The sequence below is a fragment of the Eumetopias jubatus genome, unplaced genomic scaffold (genome assembly GCF_037043125.1).
Source record: "Eumetopias jubatus isolate StellerSeaLion01/CBP00866 unplaced genomic scaffold, mEumJub1_p1.0 scaffold_15, whole genome shotgun sequence".
Taxonomy (NCBI): domain Eukaryota; kingdom Metazoa; phylum Chordata; class Mammalia; order Carnivora; family Otariidae; genus Eumetopias; species Eumetopias jubatus.
Window position 1 is genome coordinate 28,635,790 of NW_028274821.1, and position 21,387 is coordinate 28,657,176.

The window sequence follows — 21,387 nt, forward strand, 5'->3', positions numbered from 1 at the left end:
ATATCCAAAAAAATCATTGCCAGTGTTTTATTCTTAAAAGGATTTTCTAACAGGCTGATGCCTCTTCCTTATCTCTAAATTGTCTCTTCCTTCTGAGGTATATTTTATCATTTTAATATTACCTCAGGACCAAAAATACTATTATTTTTTTCTTAAGATGAACTTTTAATTAATTGACTGATTATTTTTATTTTTTTATACTAGAAAGGCACATATTCAAAGAGTGAAATAGTTCTATTGGGTTTATTATACTCCTCCCCGAAATAACAGTCCTTAGTACCTCTTACTATATTTCTTCTGTTTCAGAAGTAACCACTTTCACCTGTTTTATGTAGCTAATTATCTTATATATATGTCCATGTTGTTCAGTAAGATGCATGATTGTTCAGGGTTGATCTTCCCACTACGGCAGATAAGGATTTAGCTCTCTCCACCCTACCATCACACACATACCCCCTGCCCCAAATCCTATCTTCCTGATATAATTAATATCATAACCTTGATTAGAACAGTATTCTTTATTTATATTATTATATCTATGCTATTAAAAGCTGAGTCTTGTACAACTTTGATTACATTATTCTGTACAACGTGTTTGTTTTTCATGGGGTTAATCATTGTGTTATTGTTTGTTTTTCCTACTTGCTTGGTTTTTCTAAGTATTTACCAACCCCAGAGGCTTTGAAAGTTGTTTAAATCTACTAAAATGCTCAAATACATCAAGTTTTCTATCAGTTTTCTCCTCCTGAAGCAGTCTCTCTCCCGGCTCTGGAAGGTGCTCTGAAAAGCGACGTTGCTCTCTCTCCGGGCATATAGCTGGCTCTGGGGATCGCCCTTCTCCATTATTCTACAGGTTCCCTTTGCTTCTCTCTTGTATTGGCTTGTCTGCCTTCCTCTTGGTTTACTATATCTTTTTGAAGCATATTTTACATACTTAAGTAGCTTCCAGAGAATAGAATACGTGGGAGGTGAATTTTTTGTGAAACTGCATGTCAGAAAATGTCCTTATTATATGTGATTTTTTCCCCCCTCTTTTTGGAAGCTTGTGGAATCTTGTCTTTGTCCCTAGGGTTCTAAATTTCATAACGATATATCTTGATGTGGACTGGTTTGTATCCAGTGTCCTGGGTGTTATGTGCCCTCTGAAGTTGGAAGCTCATGGCCCCTTAAATTTGGGGAAATTTCCTCAATTTTTTTAACTGATGCTTTTTCCCCTTCTGTTTTCTCTGTTGTCTTTTTCTGAAACTTCTATTACTTGGATATTGGACCTGCTGAGAGGGTTTCTATTTTTCCCTCTTTTTTTCCCTTTTGCTCCACTTCCTGAGAGACTTCTCCAGCTTTATATTCCATCTCACACCTTTATTGAGTTTTTCTTTTTCTTCTATCATGTGTTTCATTCTCTTTACTTTGGAATGCTCCTTTTTTATATTATACTATTCTTATTTCAGTAGGCAATACTCAGTTCTTAGTGGGTATGTTTGGTGTTCTTTGAAGTTCTCTTCTCCTTGTATGACCATTGACCTTCAACTTGCTTGTTTCTGTTTGTTTTGGTCTCTCAGTGTCACAGCAGGGGCTTTCTAGAGGTCCTGGAGGTACTTGATTTGTTTGCAGGCATTTAGGAACGGGGACTAAAATGCCGATTGGAAGCTCTGAGTGCCTGTGTAGGGCCTCTCAACCATGAGCTTCACCATAGGCTAATCACAGGACACCTCCCACGTGAGTCTCGTTAGTTGTCTGCTCTTGGGCTGTTTAGCGTTTTTTTCATTCGTCTGCCTGGAGGGTAAAAGCCTGATTGCCTGCATTCTGAGAACCAACTAAGAGAAGATGGCTGGTGGTCTCAGCATCTGATATGCATATGTTCATTTAATCCCATTCATTTGCCCTCAACTGTGCTGTTTTCCCCCTCCTCCCCCTCACACCGCCCCCAGTCTAGAGGCCTTCTCTCTTACTGTCTGTATAAAATGAATCTCCAGTTATTTATTGGGGCTTTGGGGGATGGGGAAATAGCCCGCGTTAGGGGTAGAGTTACTTAAAAATAAAAATACATTAAAAAAAAATCCCTTTACTATCCTTCATTTGGGTTTGGGGAGGAAACAAACGTAGCCTCCTGTGTGCAGCCTTCCATTTGTACCTAAAAGCCTCACCATTGCTGTTTATTTACTGATGCCCAAGTGATTGAAGCTTTTAAAAGTGATATTCAGTGGCTCATGGTAAATGCTACAAAGTATCCTTCAGAGAAAGAATGACCAGACCACAGCCCTTTGATTAAGAGAATTCGGTTAGTCAACATTTTTCTTTTAAACCGAGGCTGTTCAGAAGATTTAGTTCCTCACCCACAACTCCTTTCCTCTTCTTTCATCTGCACCCTCCCCACCAGCCTCTCATTGTGTTGCCCAGTCCAAATTGAACTTCCTGTGGGGTGACCTTGGGGAAGCATCAGGTTGCAGAGGATGAGGTAGTGAAGGGAAGGTGAAAAAAACGAGGGAGGTGGGCTCAGGGCAGCACGTCGTGTGGGATCCATGTCATGCTTTTATCCAGACTGCTGTGACTGTCTCTGCCCCCTTCTTACTGGCTGGGGGTCAGAGCCACAGTGCTCTTTAAAGCCATGCTTCTTTTAAGCTCAGTAAAACTACACACATCACTGGACTGGCTCAAACATCACTGGATTTGGTTATCTCTTTAAAGAGGAGTGTGCCTTCAGCTTCTTAGCTGTGGAGAGAGTGATGTGAAGCGTGGCCGCTGTGACTCCAGAAACAGGATGACCTTACAAGCAAGCTGGAGAGCATGGTTTACGGTAGTTCTGAGCCTGCCCTTCTATATTCCTTCTTTAAATATCTCCTCTAGTGACTTCAAAACTTGATGTCATGTCATATGTATTCAAACTTGATATCATATGTTTTCCCCTTATGTTTAAATCTTTGTTTCCTATTTAAAATTTTGTTTCTCTCTCTTTTTTTTTTAATCTTTCAACAAGTATTTATTGAGTAGCCATATCTGCCGCGTCCTGGGATCGACACAGTCCCTGTCCTCATGGGCTTAGGTCCTGGCAGAGGCCCAGTGGAAAGCCTTGGGCTGGTGGGATGGGGCAGTGGGAGGTGCAAAGGGCGACAGATGCTTTCCTCGTTTTGGGCAAAGAGGCCTGGGGATGTGAGGGGCCGTGGCCCGAATCTCAGTCATGCCCTTTCCAGGGAAGAGGGTTGACGTCTCCCTGCTGAGTCAATGTAGCCATTAAAATTTTGTTTTTTCTTGGAGGAGTTCTGTAATGTATTTCTTTGGATCTAAGTTGGTAGAATTTCAGGGGATAATAAATAATGACCCCTCCACCTTCCTGAGTTCAAAATTAGTTGAGAGACAAAGAAGACAAGCATAGGGCGATAAAAATCTAACCTTTATTATTGATTTTTACCAGTAAAACAAATTGAAAAAGGCCATGTTAGGTCTGCTGACCAGTATGGGCATGTTACTATTTCGACCCTGTGTTTGACATCTTATCCACTCACTGACCAAATTGGACAATCATAGGCCACTCCATGAGTATCTGACCATCTAAAATCTTTAACAAGACTGAGAGGACTAGCTCCTGCAAAGGAGTTAGTAAGGGGCTGAAAGAGAGGCTAGAGGTATTCGTGTAATGGAAGTTCCCTCCATGGAACATGAGGAGAGGAGAAGTGTGTTCCATACATGGGGTGATATCAATTTCCCTGAAGGCACACCATCAATTTATAGCAGATGCTCAGGAAAAAAAAATACTGTATTAGATCAGGTTGTATGACACATCAGATTTCAGAAACATTAAAAGCATTTTGCCATCTTAGAAGTCAGGAAGGATGGTGTTATAAGCTATCAATCATTTGTTCTTTCGGTAAACACCTTCACTACGTTTGGCCTGAGTGGTGTGCACACCCTCAGCTGGGGCAGGGAGCCCCTGCTGAAATTCCAGGCCTGTTACAAACTAGCTGGGAGTCCTTGACTCCCCTGAACCTCTCTAGGCCTGGTTTTCATCTGCTCAGTGAGGAATGGGGGACCAGCCCAATACATGAACAGATAAAAAGGATGAGGGATAACCCTAAGCTTCCACAGCTAATTAGTTTCAGAGTTGGAACTAAAACCCAAGTATCTTCCTTCCCTAGTCTCATTGTTCTCTAGCATATCCAGTTCAGACTGATTCTTAAATTGAATGCATACAAAACAGTTCAGCACCACAGAAGCGATCATTCATTTGTTCATTCATTCATTTATTTATTCATTCAACAGAGCATATTTTTTTGTGCCAAATACTGTGCTAGGCAATAAGTATGAAGAAAACATGTTCTTGGGGCACCTGGGTGGCTCAGTCGGTTAAGCGTCTGCCTTTGGCTCAGGTCATGATCCCAGAATCCTGGGATCAAGTCCCACATCAGGCTCAGCGAGGAGCCTCCTTCTCCCTCTCCCTCTGCCTGCAGCTACCCCTGCTTGTGCTCTCTCTCTCTCTCTCTCTCTCTCTCAAATAAATAAATAAATAAAATCTTAAAAAAGAGAAAACACATTCTTGTCTCTATAACAGCATGCAGCCTGTGTCCTTACGTGTTTGCAGCCCTTATGTGACCACCTCAAGTACAACCCTTTACTTATAGCCTCACTTGAAGCTCTTCAAACTGATCCCAGGTCTTCAAGGAGATACAGACCTCCTTGGCTGCCCTGAAACCGTCAGCGCTCTGTGCTCTCCCCGAGACCTACAGTGATGCCCCCGCGGTAGATATGTCCCACCCCCAAGAATAGCTCATACCATCTTAGCACACAAGTTCTTCAAGCGCCTAAAGAGAAAAACTACAGAGTGAGGTCCAGAACCCTGCACTGGTCTCATTATGGTTGTTTCTCTCCTTCTGTTTCTAGGGTGCGCAAGCTGGCATTACTATGTAACCATGCCGATGCCAGCCTCCACCTTCACGATTGCAGTGGGCTCCTGGACAGAAATGAAGCCAGAGCCCTGCTTGTTCAAGGATCTGGCAGCAGAGAGAGCCCTCTCACCTTCCGAGGCTGACTTCAGGTTGGTATTTGGGAGCTTGCTGAAAAACAAACACTTAAGGGAGCAGTATGATGCATTTATTCCTAGCACTGGGAATGTGAGTCATCCCTGCTGAGAAGCTAAACCAAAATATGATTAATCAAAGCAGGAAAAACCCTACTGGGAGGGAAAGAGAGTTGAGAGGCAGAGATGTGGGCATATTGTTTATGCAGAAAGAAAGAGAAAAGAAGGATATATGAAGTCCTCTGTGAAGTCAGGTGAAATATTTTTATGTGTTTGGGTACGTCAGCAGAATCCTCAGATTCAACACTTTCCCTCCTATACTTTTTAACTTTGGTTTTCAGTGCTTATTTGGTCAAAAACACAACTTAATTAAAAGGAGTTGCTTGTCTGTTGGATTACTTTGTAGGCCACTCTGCTGTTTAGGTCCCCGGGACTGGTGTTAGCAGTACATTTGTAGGGACAGCCCTCCTTCAGTGGGGCTAGTCAGCCTGCTCCAGAGCGCAGGACACAAGGTAGCTGTTGCAAGGTCATGGGGCTACGAGTAACCTACTGGGTGAGGACTCCATTAAACTTTGGTAGCGATTTCTTCTTTTTTCAGAGTGATCAGAGAAAAATCCGTTTAAAGTTTTTAAAAAGCAGCACAGACCATTGGATATTCACTCACAGCCTCCCCACACGTCCAACTGTTTCTAACTTCGAGAGCCAAAAGGGAGGAGGGGAACCTCCATAGGAGGTACGAAGTGTCCAAATTGTGCATCGTTGCATCATGTTCATTCCTAGGACTTTTACACCCAGTTCAGTTTAATCACTTTTCCTGTTTACACAGAGTCACTAGGTCCAGTACCTTCTGGTGGAAAAAGCCCAGAGTAATGGTACAGATGGCTAGTTCATCCTTGAAAACCAACTAAGATATGCTTTTAGCACAAATTCCTTTTGTGCCGATTATATTTTGCCATGTTGCTTTCACTCTTGCTGCAGTGGCGGTTGGTTCTGTGAGGACAGAAAGCCACCGAGCCCTCTCCTATGACAGGCATGTCTTATTGCTTGCGTTTTGCTTTTTGGAGGAAGGGAGGTAGTTTCCACTTCCTGCTTAGTAACTTGCCTATTTTGGACTATCTCCCCTGAGCTATACAGAGTATCCGAGGTTGCTTCTTGGATTTTATTTATGCACACTTGAGGGAAGAGGAGAGTTGTGGACAGAAGTGACACGTGTTACTTTCATGTGGGAATATTTAATTGTATGTGAGACCCTCAAGTGATCCCTTCCCCTGCCACTGAGCTCAGAACAGGCCTCATTTTGCCATTTCGGGTAGCCCAGATTTCTGTGTGGGGAGGACAGGTGCCCTGGAGAGTTACTTGGATCCTCAGTGGACTTGTTATGAGCAAGAAATAAACTTTTTGTTGTTGTTGTTGTTAAGCCACTGAAACACTGGGGATGTTTGTTACTGCAACATATCCTAGCCTATCCTGAATTGATAAAGAGGTCACTGGATGTTTGAAGTCAGGGAAAGTCTTGATCTAAATGTCATCTTGGTTAGTCCTGAGAGTAAGCCTATAAGATAGATAGGCTTTATTATCACAATTTTATAGATAAAGATACTGAGGCTTTAGACAGCAATGTGTCCGTGTTCATATCTCTACTGAGTTACAACACCTGGATTCCTATCTGAGCTTGACTCCTTACCTAGTCAAGGAGGTGATTCAGAATCTTACCTGGGGACATTGGGTTCTTTTTGTTTTTTTGTTTTTTATTTTTTAAGATTTATTTATTTATTTTAGAGAGAGAGAGAGAGAGAGCACAAGTGGGAGGGGCAGAGGGAGAAGGAGAGAGAATCTCAAGCAGACTCCACGTGGAGTCTGATGTGGGGCTCGATCCCAGGACCCCGAGATCATGGCCTGAGCCAAAACCAAGAGTCGGACACTTAACTGACTGTGCCACCCAGGTGCCCCTACCTGGGGACTTTTATTTTATTTTATTTTATTTTTAGATTTCATTTATTTATTTGAGAGAGAGAGTGTGAGAGAGAGAGCACATGAGAGGGGGGAGGGTCAGAGGGAGAAGCAGACTCCCTGCTGAGCAGGGAGCCCAATGCGGGACTTGATCCCGGGACTCCAGGATCATGACCTGAGCTGAAGGCAATCGCTTAACCAACTGAGCCACCCAGGCACCCTACATGGAGACTTTTAAAAACTGTGTATAATGTCCATGCCTCACCTGGAGTCTGATCCACCTTCCTACCTGGAGAGTCAGTACCATGATTGAGTAACTGTTACTGATTGGAATGTGTCATGCTGGTACAGACGACAGAAGTTGAGAGTTCTGCCTTTGAGTGTGAAGGTGCTGTCCGTACTGCTTGGGTAGGGTTCTCGGGGCAAAGCCATTCTTTCCTGCTCTGTGGAATAAAGAGTTTGCTTGGGGTTTTCCAATTCTTCATGGTGAAGAAGCAGCCTCGGGGCTGCTTGACTGTCAGAGGAGATGTGCAGTTGAAATCCGTGTGCCTTAAGGGAAGGCAAAGAAAGAAATGTGTTATTTTGTCCTTCTAGCCATATTCCCAGGGATATGAGGTTGGGGAGCGGGCAGCAACCATTTCTTATGTGTTCCCTGTGTTGCCCAGTGGCCACTGAGGTGGTTTTCACTTTGTTTGCATCCATAATTGTGAAGGAGGCAGCCGTGGCCACTTCATGTGGGCATTCTGGGAAGAGACGGCATCTGAAATTCCAGTTGGGGTTTAGGGGAAGGGGGTCAGTATGACTCTTTTCTTGTCTTTTCAAGTTTACAACCAGCTGTGAAACAGCAGAAGGAGAGCACAGGAAAGGTTTTCATAATTGGCCTGAACTCAGGACTACTCGGGTGCACGACCTCAGTGGGCTTTCTAATACTCCGTTTCCAAGCCAGACAGACTGACCCATCCAGTTACCTGCGCAGCTGGACTGCTGCTGGCCTCCACAGCACAGGTCCACGCAGCCCGCCTCATGGCCAGAAAGTACCCCGACTGTGGGCAAGCAGATTGGAAAAGAGGAAGCCCAAGAGTGGCCAAGCCAATCGGAGCGGCTGGAGCCAGGTCAAAAGTGCCACTCCAGGGAGGCACATCCTCACATGGGAACGTGAGGCCTGGGGAACGGAGTTCTTCCCACACTCCCTTCCATGTCTGACATGCTATGACGAAGTTTCCCCTTTATTTATCACCATGCTTGTCCATCAGAAATGTACTGCTGATAAAATAATAGCTTGCATTTGCTTAATCCTTCCCTGGCTGTGTGCTTCATGTGTGCTGTCTTTAGTCATCAGAGGGTAGCTTTGTGTTTTTATCCATTAAATCTCTGGCTCCGTGCTCGGTTTGCCAACAAAGGTACTCTGAAGTGCCAACTGCAGTCGTGTTTTTGGTTATGTTCACATCTGGTCCCCTTGCCTTCCCTGCCCCCCTTTTCTACTTCAAACCTTCCTGAGACCACCAGTTCAATTCATGTAAATGTAACTTTTATAGGGGGCCTTATATACCACAGGCTTTCATTTGCCTAAAGTGTTCATCTGGGTCCCAGAAATTTGGCCAAAGTATTGGTCACTGAACTTTTGATCACTATTCATGTGGGCTAAATTATAGGAAGAACATTCCCTCTTCCAGCTCCAATTCCACACGTGCTCCGGCCCACTCTGGGTGAGCATTTTGGTAAATACATTAATTAGAAGGCACTTAGGTAAACCATTGTAAGTTTATTAATTTTCCTCGGCTGCAGCATAACTGTCTCCAGCCACAGAGGAATCTTTGTATTATGTTTAACCTCTGGAGGCCTTTGTTAAAGCACTGTCTTCACTTTGGGCCCATACAGTTTAGGCACGACATGGAAACTTGGATAAAGTCCAGAGGAACTCAGCAAAAATGATTAAAAGCATGGAAAATACGTACCACGAAGAAGAAAAGGCATTGAGGTTGTTCATCCTAAAGAAGGGATGGCTTGGTGGGAGAAGCGGTCTTTTTAAGAGTTGTGAAGTCTATGGAAAGTGGCCTGTGGACCTTGCAGGATGAGGCCCTATTTCTGTACCTTTGAAAGGCTAGGAAAAAAGGAGTGATAGTCATGGGGGAAAAATACCAATTTCCAGTACACCCTTTGCTATAAGAGAAGCCTTTCCAAATCTTCCTGGCTTGGTGTGATTTCTCCAGCCCTGGCTCCCTGGTGTAGTTCAGCCTTCTGGTTTTTATAGCACATACTGCATTTTGCTTCGTAAAATCCTACAATGCCCTAAGGAAACCCATCCAGCTTTCAGGCACAACCACATCATCGTATATATTGACATCATTGTCAACAACTCATTGGGGGCCGGTGCTGGCATTTTGAAAACTTGTGATTTTTACGGTATCCGAGCATCTACTCTGCTTGCTAAAATATGTTAATAAATTGTCTAAACATCTTACTGTGTCACCGTACTCATCAGAATTTTAAATTTTTTCTTCCAGCAAAACTGTAAACTCCTCAAAGGTAGGGTTGGAAATTTATTCATATGTCTGTATGCGGCATACCTTTGGGGTGCCTTGAGTAGAGCAAGAATGCAGGAAATAATTACTAAATTGTCGGGTTGAACTGTGAAAAAAGGACATGCATTCCCAGGGGAAACTTCCAGTGATTCCTTTTGAGCCTATGACAGGGAAATGTCTGTGTCAGCTACTTTCAATACATCTCGTTCTTGAAACAAGAGGAGGGCTGAAGGAGAGAACCTCTTTAGGCAATTTCCAATCTTGTGATTCTGAGTAAAACGTGGTCACCCTTCTTCCATGGAGAAACCTCTTGTAAAATTTCAGCCCAGCAATCGTAGGAGAGGGAACCAATGGTCTGGTTCCCATCATTTACCAGCCTAATATTTATTTCACCAGTTCTTCCCACTCTTGGCAATATTAATGGGCAACATTGACAAGGAGGAGCAGGAAACCAGAGAACCACAGAGCAGCTGAGCTCAGCTTCTAGAAAAATCCAGGACCCAAATTTACTCAAGAAGATTAATGCAGTACATGGGGAAGGAAGGTCGAGAGGGAGGAGCTTATGATGACTCACGATGTGATGAAAAGAATAGTTCTTATTCCTTAGGAATGTTGTGTGGATTAATTAGGATAATGCACATGAAGTGTTCAGAACAGTTCTTGGCACATAGTAAATATTCAGTAGCAGTTGTGGGAGGAGTTATTGTTTATTATTCTTCATATCATCAGTGCAGATTATTTATAAATAACAATCAAGCATTATTATTAATCTCAACTATTAAAATATTTACCCTGATTACAAGTGTGGGCACAGGGAATAGTGATTTGCAAATGCTTGATTCGCTGATGATACTGAGAGTAGGTGGGAGCAGGCACAGATACAGAAATGAACAGCTGAAGGTTAGTGGGAAAGGAAGCATGTTTGAGTTAATTTTGGCTTCATGGAGGACTATTCATGACATTATAAATGTACAATATTCCCTCACCATTTCAGGAACAAGGCTGTTGGCATGAAGAGAGGCGGGGGCCTCATGTGGAGAGTTGCCATAGAATCACAGTGCCAGAAGAAACCTTAGAAACCATTTTTTGGTTTGTTTTTAATTAAAGTATAATTAACATACAATAAAATGCACAGATCTTAAGTGTTTGGCTTGATGAGTTTTTGACCATTGTTTATACCCTAAACTGATATAGAGAACATTCCCACACCCAGTAAGTTCCCTCTAATCAATTCCTCCCCTCCCCCTGCAGCCATTTTTGTGAGACCATGTTAGAGACAACGGGAAGGAGCCCCCAGGTACTGAGGGGCTTGCCTCACGTCACAGCCCGTCTGAGAACAGCCACTGAAGCCCAGCTTTCCTGATCCCGATGTCAGAACCTTTGTGTCATCTTCCCTGATGCCACTTCCATTTTTAAAAAAATTTTATTTACTTGTTTATTTGAGAGAGAGATGGAGATCACATGCACGTGAGCAGGGGGAGGGGCAGAGGGAGAGAGAGATCTCAAGCGGACTCCCCACTGATGCCTGATGCTGGGCTCCATCTCATGACCCTGAGATCATGACCTGAGCCTAAACCAGGAGTCTGACGCTTAACTGACTGAGCCACCCAGGTGCCCCAGCCACTTCCATTTTTATTGGGAGCCTTAATGGTCTCACTTACCCATCGCTTGATTGCCTTAAAGTCCTGCATTTTCTTCCAGGCTTTGATTATGAAAAACGGTGCTAATACACACAGCTGGAATAACCTTCATCCCCCTGGCTAGAGCCATTCATGTCCAGAGAGAATTTAACTCACCTCTTCTCTTCAACAAATTGTGTTTTTTTGTTTTGTTTTGTTTTTTTTGAGCATGCGAGCTGGGGAGGGGAGAGGGGCAGAGGGAGAGGGAGGCAGAGGGAGAGAGAGAAAATCCCAAACAGGCTCCATGCCCAGTGTGACCATGAGATCATGACCTGAGCTGAAATCAAGAGCCAGATGCTCAACAGACTGAGCCACCCAGGTGCCCCTACAAATTGGCTCTTTTTTTTTTTTTTTTTTTTTTAATACCTCCAAACTATTCTCTCACCTTTCTTGGCTGCAAGAAATAGTCTGGCCCCATGATAGTTTTCTAGATAGGCTGGTGAAATACCTCTGTGAAATTATGCTTTGATAGGTAGAATTTAAACTTATGCTCTAACTTTGTACTGAAGATGCCTCCACACCTCTAGTCTCTCCATTATTTAATGTGCTCTGAAAGTTTTTTAGTAGAGTGTAAGCTTAAATTATTATCGCCCATTATACATCTCTGTAAATATATTAGGTGGTTAACTCAATAAATGGCTTCATGAGACCTTTTGAGTACTTGTCATTGGGTAGACATTTGCAACATTTTCATGTTAAATGTTTACCACCAGGCTCCTTTCCTCACTTTCTCCATAAAGCAAGGGTATCAATCCAGGGGCGTTGGCTAGCATTCGATGTCAGTCATTATATTCTTGCTGTCACCTTATCCTGGCAGAAGTGTTGAGGGGTCTCCAACCATTTTTCTTACCCTCACCAATGGTGAAATGTCCCCAGTGCTGGAAGCTGTGTTCTCTACACCATGCTGGGGGAGGGCGAGGCTTATCTCCAGAGCTGTGTGGATCTCCTTGGGCGGAGCTGGCTTTGGATGAGGGAAAGGCACTTTAGAAATCTGGAGAGGAATTACTGTTGTGGCGTGCCCCTTTTGGTACGTTCCAGCATTTTAAGATTTCTTATTATTCACCGTGACTCCAACAAAAACCCATAGTTAGAATTATAATTTGTAAATTAAAATTAGAGGGGCTTTCCATTGTGTTTGAATAAAGGATGTGTGAACAAGGCAAAAAAAATTGAGTTCCCTTTGATGTGGGTTTCTTTGGGTAGATAAGTTCTCTTGAGGCCTATGAGTCAGGTTCTAGGAATTCTTGCTCGGCTCCACCTTTGACAGAAGAACTGGCAGTGATCAGATGGTACCGGCTGGGCTCTGATCTGTTTCCTTAAAAGGTTGATTCAGTTCAGTTTGTATCGAAAGAGCACTGGGGAAGGTATCATTTCAAAATGCCTCCGTATTTCATAAGAACACAACTTCTGATGGCCTTTAATAAGAGCACCTAGATAACTTTTGAGTAAAATGGATTGTGTTCTTTTGAAAAGTTGAAACCTGTCCTATCGTTGGGTTCATTATTCTGAGTTCACATCTTTTATTCTAGGAAATTCCAGAATGGGATCCCAAAATTGGCTTTGCACCATCCTTAACGTTCTGAGTTATGAATTGTTTCTGGTTTGGAGATTTTTTTCCATGGTGATATTTGAAAAGCACATTTCTGAGGGCAGAAATTTTGCTTTTTACTTTCAGAAGGGGGTTGTTTCGTTGTTTTGTGTCTTGGAGGGTTTCCCCCTGTTATTCTAAAATAAGTAGTAAAATCTACTTTCACTTAGCTTTGATTGAAGCTATTCAGTCAATTCAGCGCATCAATAAGTATTTTGACCAGTAAGTTTTCACTGCTGCACAGAAACATACAGGCCAAGAATTCAGTTGAACTGTCTTGATTGTGAGCCCATGTGAACCACTGTCTCTTAGAAGTTGTGCACGTCTGCGAGAGTTGCTCACCTCCATGGCAACAAGAATAAACCTGATTTACCATAAAGCGCATCTGTTTATTTTATGTTGTTCCCAGGTATGTTGGCATTTGTGGTCACACGGAATACCCCTGCCGCTTCCAGAATCCTTCTGCTACCACCCAGGAAATTATTCCTCATCGGGTCTTTGCCCCAGTGTGCCTCCAGGGTGCTTGTCAAGAGACCCTTCTGCAGATGGTCCCCCCGTGCCTCTCAGCAGCACACTCCATCCTGGGAACACACCCATTCGCCAGGCTGGACATCCTCATCGTTCCTGCCAACTTCCCGAGTCTGGGGATGGCCAGGTATGTTGTGCCATGGTGGCACTTGGATTACATGCTTTGGAATGACTTTGACGATTTCTTGCTTTTCCTGAGCACTGTCAGAGCTGCCATTTGATTAGGATGGTCATGCTTGGACCTCTCATTGCTGCCTTGAGGGAGAGTTCGCATGTAGATTCCACCACGCGGGAGGGAGCCTTTAGGTGTCGTGGACTCAATCAACTGCCTTGAAAATAAAAAGCTCACGTTGTTGCTCGGATTGAAAACACATTGTGCCCCCAGAGTGATGTATGTTGGATCGTGGCTGATGAGTGGCTGGTTAGCTTAGGTGGTGAGAGCACAATGCTAATGAGCCCAAGGTCATAGCTCTGGGCAGAGTAACACAACTTAGTTCCAGGGCCACAGGCTGCTCACCTAATCCTGACCAGCTGTCTCATCCATTCTCGACATTGGTCACAAGGGCAAACGACTCGAGAGCCCCTGTGTCAGAGAGACTGTGGATGGATCAGTGTAAATCCATCACCGCTGCTGGAAAAACAGCTCAAAGCAGATGGCTTACTGGGGCGGGGGTGGGGGGGAGTCACTTGTCTTGCTACTATTTTTAAATATAATAAATGCATTATTCTTACTGTTTTCTCAGTTTTGTTCTTATGGAAAATCAAGACACACAAGTTGAACCTTTCCCTTTCTGTTATTTTCATCTAAAACTCATTCCTTGATGCTATCGTTCATTCAGTAATAGGTACCTGAGTTTCCCTCAGCATTTTACTTGTTAATGCACTCCGGATTTTACTTGGTTATATTTCTGTTTGAAAATCTTAATCATTAACAGTGAATATGCTTGACTAAGGATAGGAAGAATAAGCTCATCAAAACACGTGACTTTAAGTTTTTCCCTATTAGTCAAGGAAATTCCTGCTGCCAGTTAATTTCCATGCTTTGGAGCAGCTGTTGTTTGTGGTGTTTTCCCTGAAAACTGCATACATTCTGAGTCGAAAAGAACTGACCAGAACATTTGCTTTTGATCTTTACTACATACGTACACTTTTTAAAGCTGGCTGGCTATTCTTAATCCTTGAGGAGGTCTGAGAAAGTCATTTAGGCTGATTTTTTATCCTGTATTTATGAAGATAATGGGAATGTATAAACTAGGGTAATTGTCTATATTTGGTAATATGCATCAATATTGTTTGGGATGTCTATATATAGAATTAGTCTTAACAAGGGGGTTTCTTCGGTCCCTTTGAAGAGTCTGCTGGACTTAATTTAAGCAGAATTGTTGGCGAAGAAAGGGTTGTTCATTAAATGTTTCTCATTTGTACCCAGTTTTGAGGGGCTGTATTTATTTGGGAGTCTTTAGCACTTTATGAGAGTTGCAGTTTTTCAGGGCATGTTTGCTAACAGTTCCAAGTTCTGACCTGAGGGAACCAGAGGCTGAGTATTTTTCATACAGAGGACCTCATTTTCTGTAGCTCCTTCCTGACAGCAGTCTGCCAAAACCAGAATTTGTTGACCTGCAGGCCATTCTGTGAAGCCTCTCTTTGCAAGTTTGCATGCCCAAGCAGGTAGGCAGTGGGTTTGCTGCTTTTTGAGATATTTAAAGTGACTTAAACATGCTTAACTCTGTATTTTGAAAGTAAGAAGCCTAAGAACCCTAAGACCAAATGGTACTGGGCACAAATGTCAGAAAATGTGGTGATAATAACTCAGCAGCAACAAGACTGCTTTTATGCTTAAAAACAGAAGAACCATACATTTAAAAATTTGTGGTTGGTTGTCAAATACCATTTTTCCCCATTTTTTTTCTTTCTTTTTAGACGGTGAAGTAGTCTGCCCTGGTCTAGATGTTTTCCTGAGCTTAGTTAACTGTTCCCCGTATTTGAGATGCAGAGGGGGGATTATGGTATCTTCCACTGCCAGTTGGGGGTTGGGGGGAGCACTGTGTTTTTCCTAACTCTGACCTAAATTGATTCCACTTGCTTGGCTTGACTCTCGTGGGATCCCAACACCTTGAGCCACATGCGACTGAGTGGGGTTTATGACTCAGCTGGCTCCCGGGGCCCTGCTGCCTTATTTATGGTCAGGGCTTTGCTTGGGGCTCTGTAAAAGCAAAGCTGGAACAAAAAATGACAGTCTTGTAGGTCAGCTCTGTACCCTAAACGGGAACAGAGAAATCCTAAGTCTAGTAGGAACCATCCCAAAAGACCTCTGTACTGAAACTTGTCATTGTCTTGTTCATTGTAATGCACTAAAGATCAAAGGATTTCTTGGTAGATTAAATAGTTCTTTGCTGAGTCTACATTTTATAAACATGTATGCGAGATCATAAATTCCATACCTCTGGACTTCTTTAGTGATTAGGTCCTAATCATAATGAATACCATTTTATACCATTGTAGTATTCTTTTTTTGGTGAATGGCATTAAACATTCCCACATGAACTAAAGTGGGTAAATTGTTAGTAACCATTTTGAAGAGTTTTAAAAAATTTTTGGTTGACATCCGTAAAGATTTCACTGTATTTGAAATACTACATATCATAGTTTGTATGGATAATCTTAAAACTCTCCTCTCTCTTTGGAGCCCGATTCTGCTATTTCAATGAAGTGGGGAGAAACACACTTGTATAATTTGAATGTATGATAATTACAGATCAGCTTATCAGAAGGTAAATGACACAAAGACAACGTCTTAGTACTTGGAATGCTTTTCCAACATAGCAATAACTAGACCATCTATCAAGACTGCACATCATGGTTTTTGGTCACCTTTTGTATAAGAGGAACCCCCCGTCCTTTTCTCAATCACTGTTCCAGGGGAGAGATGCTTTCATTCTGTTCCGATTCTGAGAAAAATCCCTAGTTTGCCTTTAAGACACTATTGACTAGTTCTAGTCCATAACTTTCTCATTCAGTGCGTGTAGGCTTTCTGTTTTTGTTTCATTTTACTTGTCCTTCCATAGAGGCCGAGTCTGCCATATAAGGAACTGTGAAGTGTACCTTTCTTGGATTGAGTAATATGGTGTCTAGCCAAAGATATGAATGCATTTTAAGTGAATCTCCAACGTATAGACACACTCTCTTCATGTTGGCATAATTAGCATTCTGCCATTTTCATTGTGTTCTCATATTTTCTCAGGTATCTCAGCTAGGGTTGGACTAGTAAGCCTCATTTCCCAGGTATTGAGAAATACATGAAAGGAGCTCATCATCATGCTTACACTCTTTGTTATAATAATAATAATGTTAATGAAATAATATCCTGGAACCAGATTTATGACAGTTGCTTAAAAATTAACACCTCAGTCTTACCTCTGTCGGTGTTTATAATAAATGCTTTGCTTCACCATTTGTCTTTCAGCAGCTCACAATTACATGTCACGGGGCATAATTAGGTTGGCAGAACTACCTTGCTGACATCCAAATACATTCTTTTTTTTTTCTCCTCTATTTGAATTTCAAGAATCTCCTGCAAATCATTTCAGAGTGGTTTTATAGTCTAGAGCACAGAATAAAAAAAGCTGTGTTTTCTGTGACTCTACTTCCCAGCTCTACCATTCACAGGTAGCTTCACCCCTGGTTCCACTTGGAAAATTGGAAAAAAAAAAAAAAGTGGCAGTGTGGTTGACATTAGGTGACAATTCTGCTTTCACTTGTTTTTCCACTGGTTTTGTCCCAGATTGTTTTGTTTGTCTGTACATTGTTTGTTTATTTATTCATCTATTCATCTTTCCAGTAAATTTCTATTAAGCACATACTGTGTGCCAGGTAGGATTTAAGATGCTGAGTCTACAGGGGTGAACAAGATTGATGCGATCTCTGTCATCACGGAACTTACATTCTAGTCAGGGGAGAGAACTGTGTACTTAAAAACCAGGACTAAGATGTATGCTATGAACAATAAAAACCAACTCAGTGACAGAATGATCGTTAGGGTCTGAGGTGGGGGGGTGGTGGCAAAGTTTTCTTCTTCTTTTTTTTTTTTTTAAGATTTTATTTATTTATTTGACAGAGAGAGAGAGACAGTGAGAGAGGGAACACAAGCAGGGGGAGTGGTAAAAGGAGAAGCAGGCTTCCTGCAGAGCAGGGAGCCCGATGCGGGGCTCGATCCCAGGACCCTGGGATCATGACCTGAGCTGAAGGCAGATGCTTAATGACTGAGCCACCCAGGCGCCCTGGCAAAGTCTTCTTTAAAGAGAGGCAGGTGCCATGAGACTGAAGAACAGAAAGGAGCCAGCCTCGTGAACAGTCTGGGAGAAAAGCAACCCAGGCTGAGGGAGTTCAGGTCCAAAGGCCCCAAGGTGGGAACCACTGAGATGGGCTGGAGGAGCAGAAAGAAGGCGTGTGGTTGGAGGGCAATGAGCTTTTAGAGTGGCTTTTCTTAGTTCCCTCCTTACACTCATTTTGGGTGCCAGGAGGTCCCATGGTCCCTCAGGTCTTGGGTCACCGAGCCACCTGTGCACCAGTATGAGGAAAGCTAGGAAGAGCCACCAAGAAATGGCAGAGGTTGAGTGGGGATTGGTGGTTCTGGGCCATCAGGAGTTATAGGGAGAGAGTTGCAAGAGAGGTCATCTTTTCTTGGTTTTATGAGAACCAGCAGTGCCCTACCGTCTTGGGATTGGCTAGTTAGAATCTGACTTGGCTTAGCAACTGCTGTCCTTGAGCAGAATTCGCCACTGTGGGGGCATCAGAGCTCCTGGCGCAAGGCCGGGCAACTCTCCCTTTGTGGAGCAGGGAGAAAGCAGTCCCAGGGCACCACGTTTCCCTTCCCCGCTGGCTGCTGGTGGATTCCTTCCCAGCTTTTTTGACACGTGAGGTCACAGGGAGGGAGGCAGTGTCTTTATGTTTGCTCATCCCAATTTTTAAGTTTCTCAAAGACTGAACAAAAATAGGATTGATAGAGAGCAGAGAGAAATAATCATCAATTACTTAAATATCTTCAGTGTGCTTTGCAGCCGGAGAAAGACTGTAAAGCTCCCTATTACACATGGCTTGTTCTAAAAGATGTGATTGTGCAATAAAGGGCTTCTGGGTGCTTACACTAGTTCCTGACTATTGCAGGCACAATTTTCTCAAGTACCTCAATTTGGGGGAATGAACGGTGTGCACATACATGCCCAAGAATGAACGTCACCAGCTTTCCCTCCGCTCCCTCCTCCTGGGGTTAGACAGGGTGTTGTCCTGTTTATTCTTATCTCCCAGCCAATGTGTAATAGAATAAGCAAAACATAACATGCTGGTACAAAGGGCCTGTTGTTTTCAGCCTTCTAATTGTGCTCCTTTCTGCCGGGGAAGGAAGCAGTCATAAATTTCTGTCATTATCTTAAGTAGTAAGGTTTCACAGCTTTGGGAATTTTTCTGTGCTTGTTCTTTGTTAGCTTCTACTTGAATTTTTTGATCTCCTCCCCTCCCCCCCCGCCCCAAACCGAAACTGCCATATTTTTAAACAGTCCTTTACATTTGGAGGGCTGTGACCCCATGGTTTCAATGCGGGATGCAACCATAGTGATTCTTTCCTTTGGGATTCTGATTTGAGCTGTAAAAGAGTACACCTCTCTCTGATGTGCTGAGGATTTGGAGGGGGGTGTCTATGTGTGGGTTTTGTTTCTTGGTTATTGTTCTTTGTCTCCCAAACTCTGAAATTCTCTAATTTCTTTCTGAATGTATTGTTTTTAAAAATATTTTGAAGGGGCATTTCTTTCCCGTTTTTGAGCGTAATTCTGTTTTTTCAAGTAGGTAGGTGTGAATGATAGAAAGCAGTTCATACCAGCCTTGTCTTTTTCCTGCAAGATTTTCATCCTTTGTTTACTGGCACCCCCTGCCACTGCTGTAGTGATGAACACGTGGTTGAGTAGTGAGGGCCACGCCAGGAGGCTGAACTCCCAAACATCTGCTTTGTCACTTTCTTTATGTTCATGTCTCCATTTCATTTCCGATCTCTATTTTTCTTCTTGAGAAAATTATGACTTTGTTTCCCTCTTATCTTATAGAGAAGGTTCTCCTGTGTTGTAGTTCTTGTGTTTTTCTTTCTTGAAACAGAAACTGGTATTCCTAAGGTCACGTTCTTCTGGGACTCTGAAAGCCCTTGGCTTTAGTTTTGACAATACCAGTTTATACTGAGTGAGGCAGGTGGTGCAAAGGTGTACGTATGCTCCATTCTTCATGGCACAGGTGCAGGAGGATCTATGATGTCCCCACATCATGTAGAGCCAGCAAGTCGGAGAGAGATGTAGAAGGCCCTCATCCTGGGATGGCTCTTGGATTCTGGGGTTCAGACTTAAGCAAGTGTTTTCTATAACCCTCTGTGAGGTATATGTATTTGCTTCAGGGTCTGTCCATGGAAATCATAGTGTCATGGAGTCTACCTGAAGATCAGCATTCACTGTGGGCTCATTTTGAGGCAGCCACAGAATCTGGGTACCAGGCAAATTCCTGGATCACATGAGTATGCTGGGGCTAGGCTCTCTCTCTCTCTCTCTCTTTCTCTCTTCTCTTGGAACAATAGCAGAGTGAACTCACAGCTTTTGGCTTAGCCAGAATCTTCTTCTTGCCATCAAACAGCTGTGCTGCTTGTCAGACCCAGAAGTAGCATTTTATCATCATTACGCCACGATTCCTCACCCTCTGAAAGATTACGCCTAAGTGTTTTGTTTTCTTTGAACTGTTCTCCACACACATAGACTGACAGTCCTACCTTCACAGAACACTGCTGGGCCATCCTTCAAGAGAAGTTGTCAGGCCTTTGAAAGGCCTTCCTGAAGCAATCATCCCTCTGCCTACATTTGTAATCTTCTCTCCATAGGCCCCTAATCTCTTCCAGCCCTTGAGCCTGAGATGGCCAGTCGGCACTACCTTCCCTTTTTTCCATTGCAAAGAAAAGCCTTTTATTTTTCCCCCCTCGCACTTATTTCCCCACAGAAGCATCATTACTGAGTAGAACATCCACTCCCTGGGTGAAAAAGAACAATGGAATTCAATGTGCAAAGTTGCCTGAGTTGGAATATTCCCAGTCTTGCAGGTTCTCACTCCTCAGACCACTACACAGAGAGAGCAAAATGCTACCAGCTTCTGAACCGTGTTACATATATACGTGGGCACGGAGCTGTGTCCGTATCTCTTTGAAGGCTAGACTCCTTTGGGGGAAAACACCAAGCCTGGAAACAGTCCTCAAGCAAGGTACGATGTATGAATAGCTCTGCTCAGTGGGAACATAGCCTCTGTTGTATTATAGCCAATATGCACCTAGAACCCACCGACATCTGAGCCACAGAGGTCTGTGTGCATAAAGTGGGTAAGAAATTGCCTTGTCGCTTTACCCCACCCCTGAAATGTAACTGGAAGAGGGTAGCAGCTACCTTTTGTTAAAAAGTAGTGTTCACGTTAAAAGGCCAAAGATGTAAGGAGGCGCTCCTTTAAAAAATGGATTACTTTTTAAGAAATTGATTACTTTGTAGGATTTGCAGGTATAATGCAAAAGTTCACCCTGACTTAACCTGAGTGGAGCTCCGAGGAGAACATGTTATATTTCTTGGTTAACTAACCATGCTATTTATAGAGGTGACTCCTCAGAAAGTCTAGACATTGTTCCGGGAAGACAGAATGCCAAATCTGCCCTTCACTTTCCCAGTTAGCTTGCTGAAAATAACCACCTCCCCTTCTCACCATAAAATGGAAATCTTAGAATTCCATTTCAGGAGAGTGTGAATGATACTTGGGCTCCCCGGCCAGGGCTTGGGATGGGCAAGGAGGAGAGGGTGCCCCTGTGATCCTGCGGACCCACCCGGGGCCTTTGCTCCCTGGAGGCCAGTTTGCTGAGCTGTGGGCACTGTGGTTGGCAGATCCTCATTTCTGAGTTGGTCTCCTCCAAGAAGAGACCCTGAGGACCTACTCTGAGAGTGAGCCAGCTGTAGGTTCTGGCTTTTACCACACATGTGCCATTTGTGAACATCCTATGGAAAGCTGGCATTTGGAAAGGCCTGGATGGGCAAAGCCAAGAATTTGTTCGGTAGA

At 43.3% G+C, this 21,387-nt stretch overlaps 1 protein-coding gene across 4 annotated transcripts in view; it reads left to right on the top strand.

The window, feature by feature from the left end:
* AOPEP (aminopeptidase O (putative)) overlaps positions 1 to 21,387 on the top strand; it is a 346,624-nt gene that overhangs the window by 68,834 nt on the left and 256,403 nt on the right. For all 4 annotated transcript variants that reach the window (XR_003612126.2, XR_015766844.1, XR_003612127.2 and 1 more), the window contains exons 4-5: positions 4,873 to 5,026; positions 13,157 to 13,402. Coding sequence is in view for 1 of the 4 variants with exons in the window: in XM_028122247.2 (XP_027978048.2) it covers positions 4,873 to 5,026; positions 13,157 to 13,402 (400 nt within the window). In the remaining 3 variants the exon portion in view is untranslated. The remainder of the gene's footprint in view (positions 1 to 4,872; positions 5,027 to 13,156; positions 13,403 to 21,387) is intronic.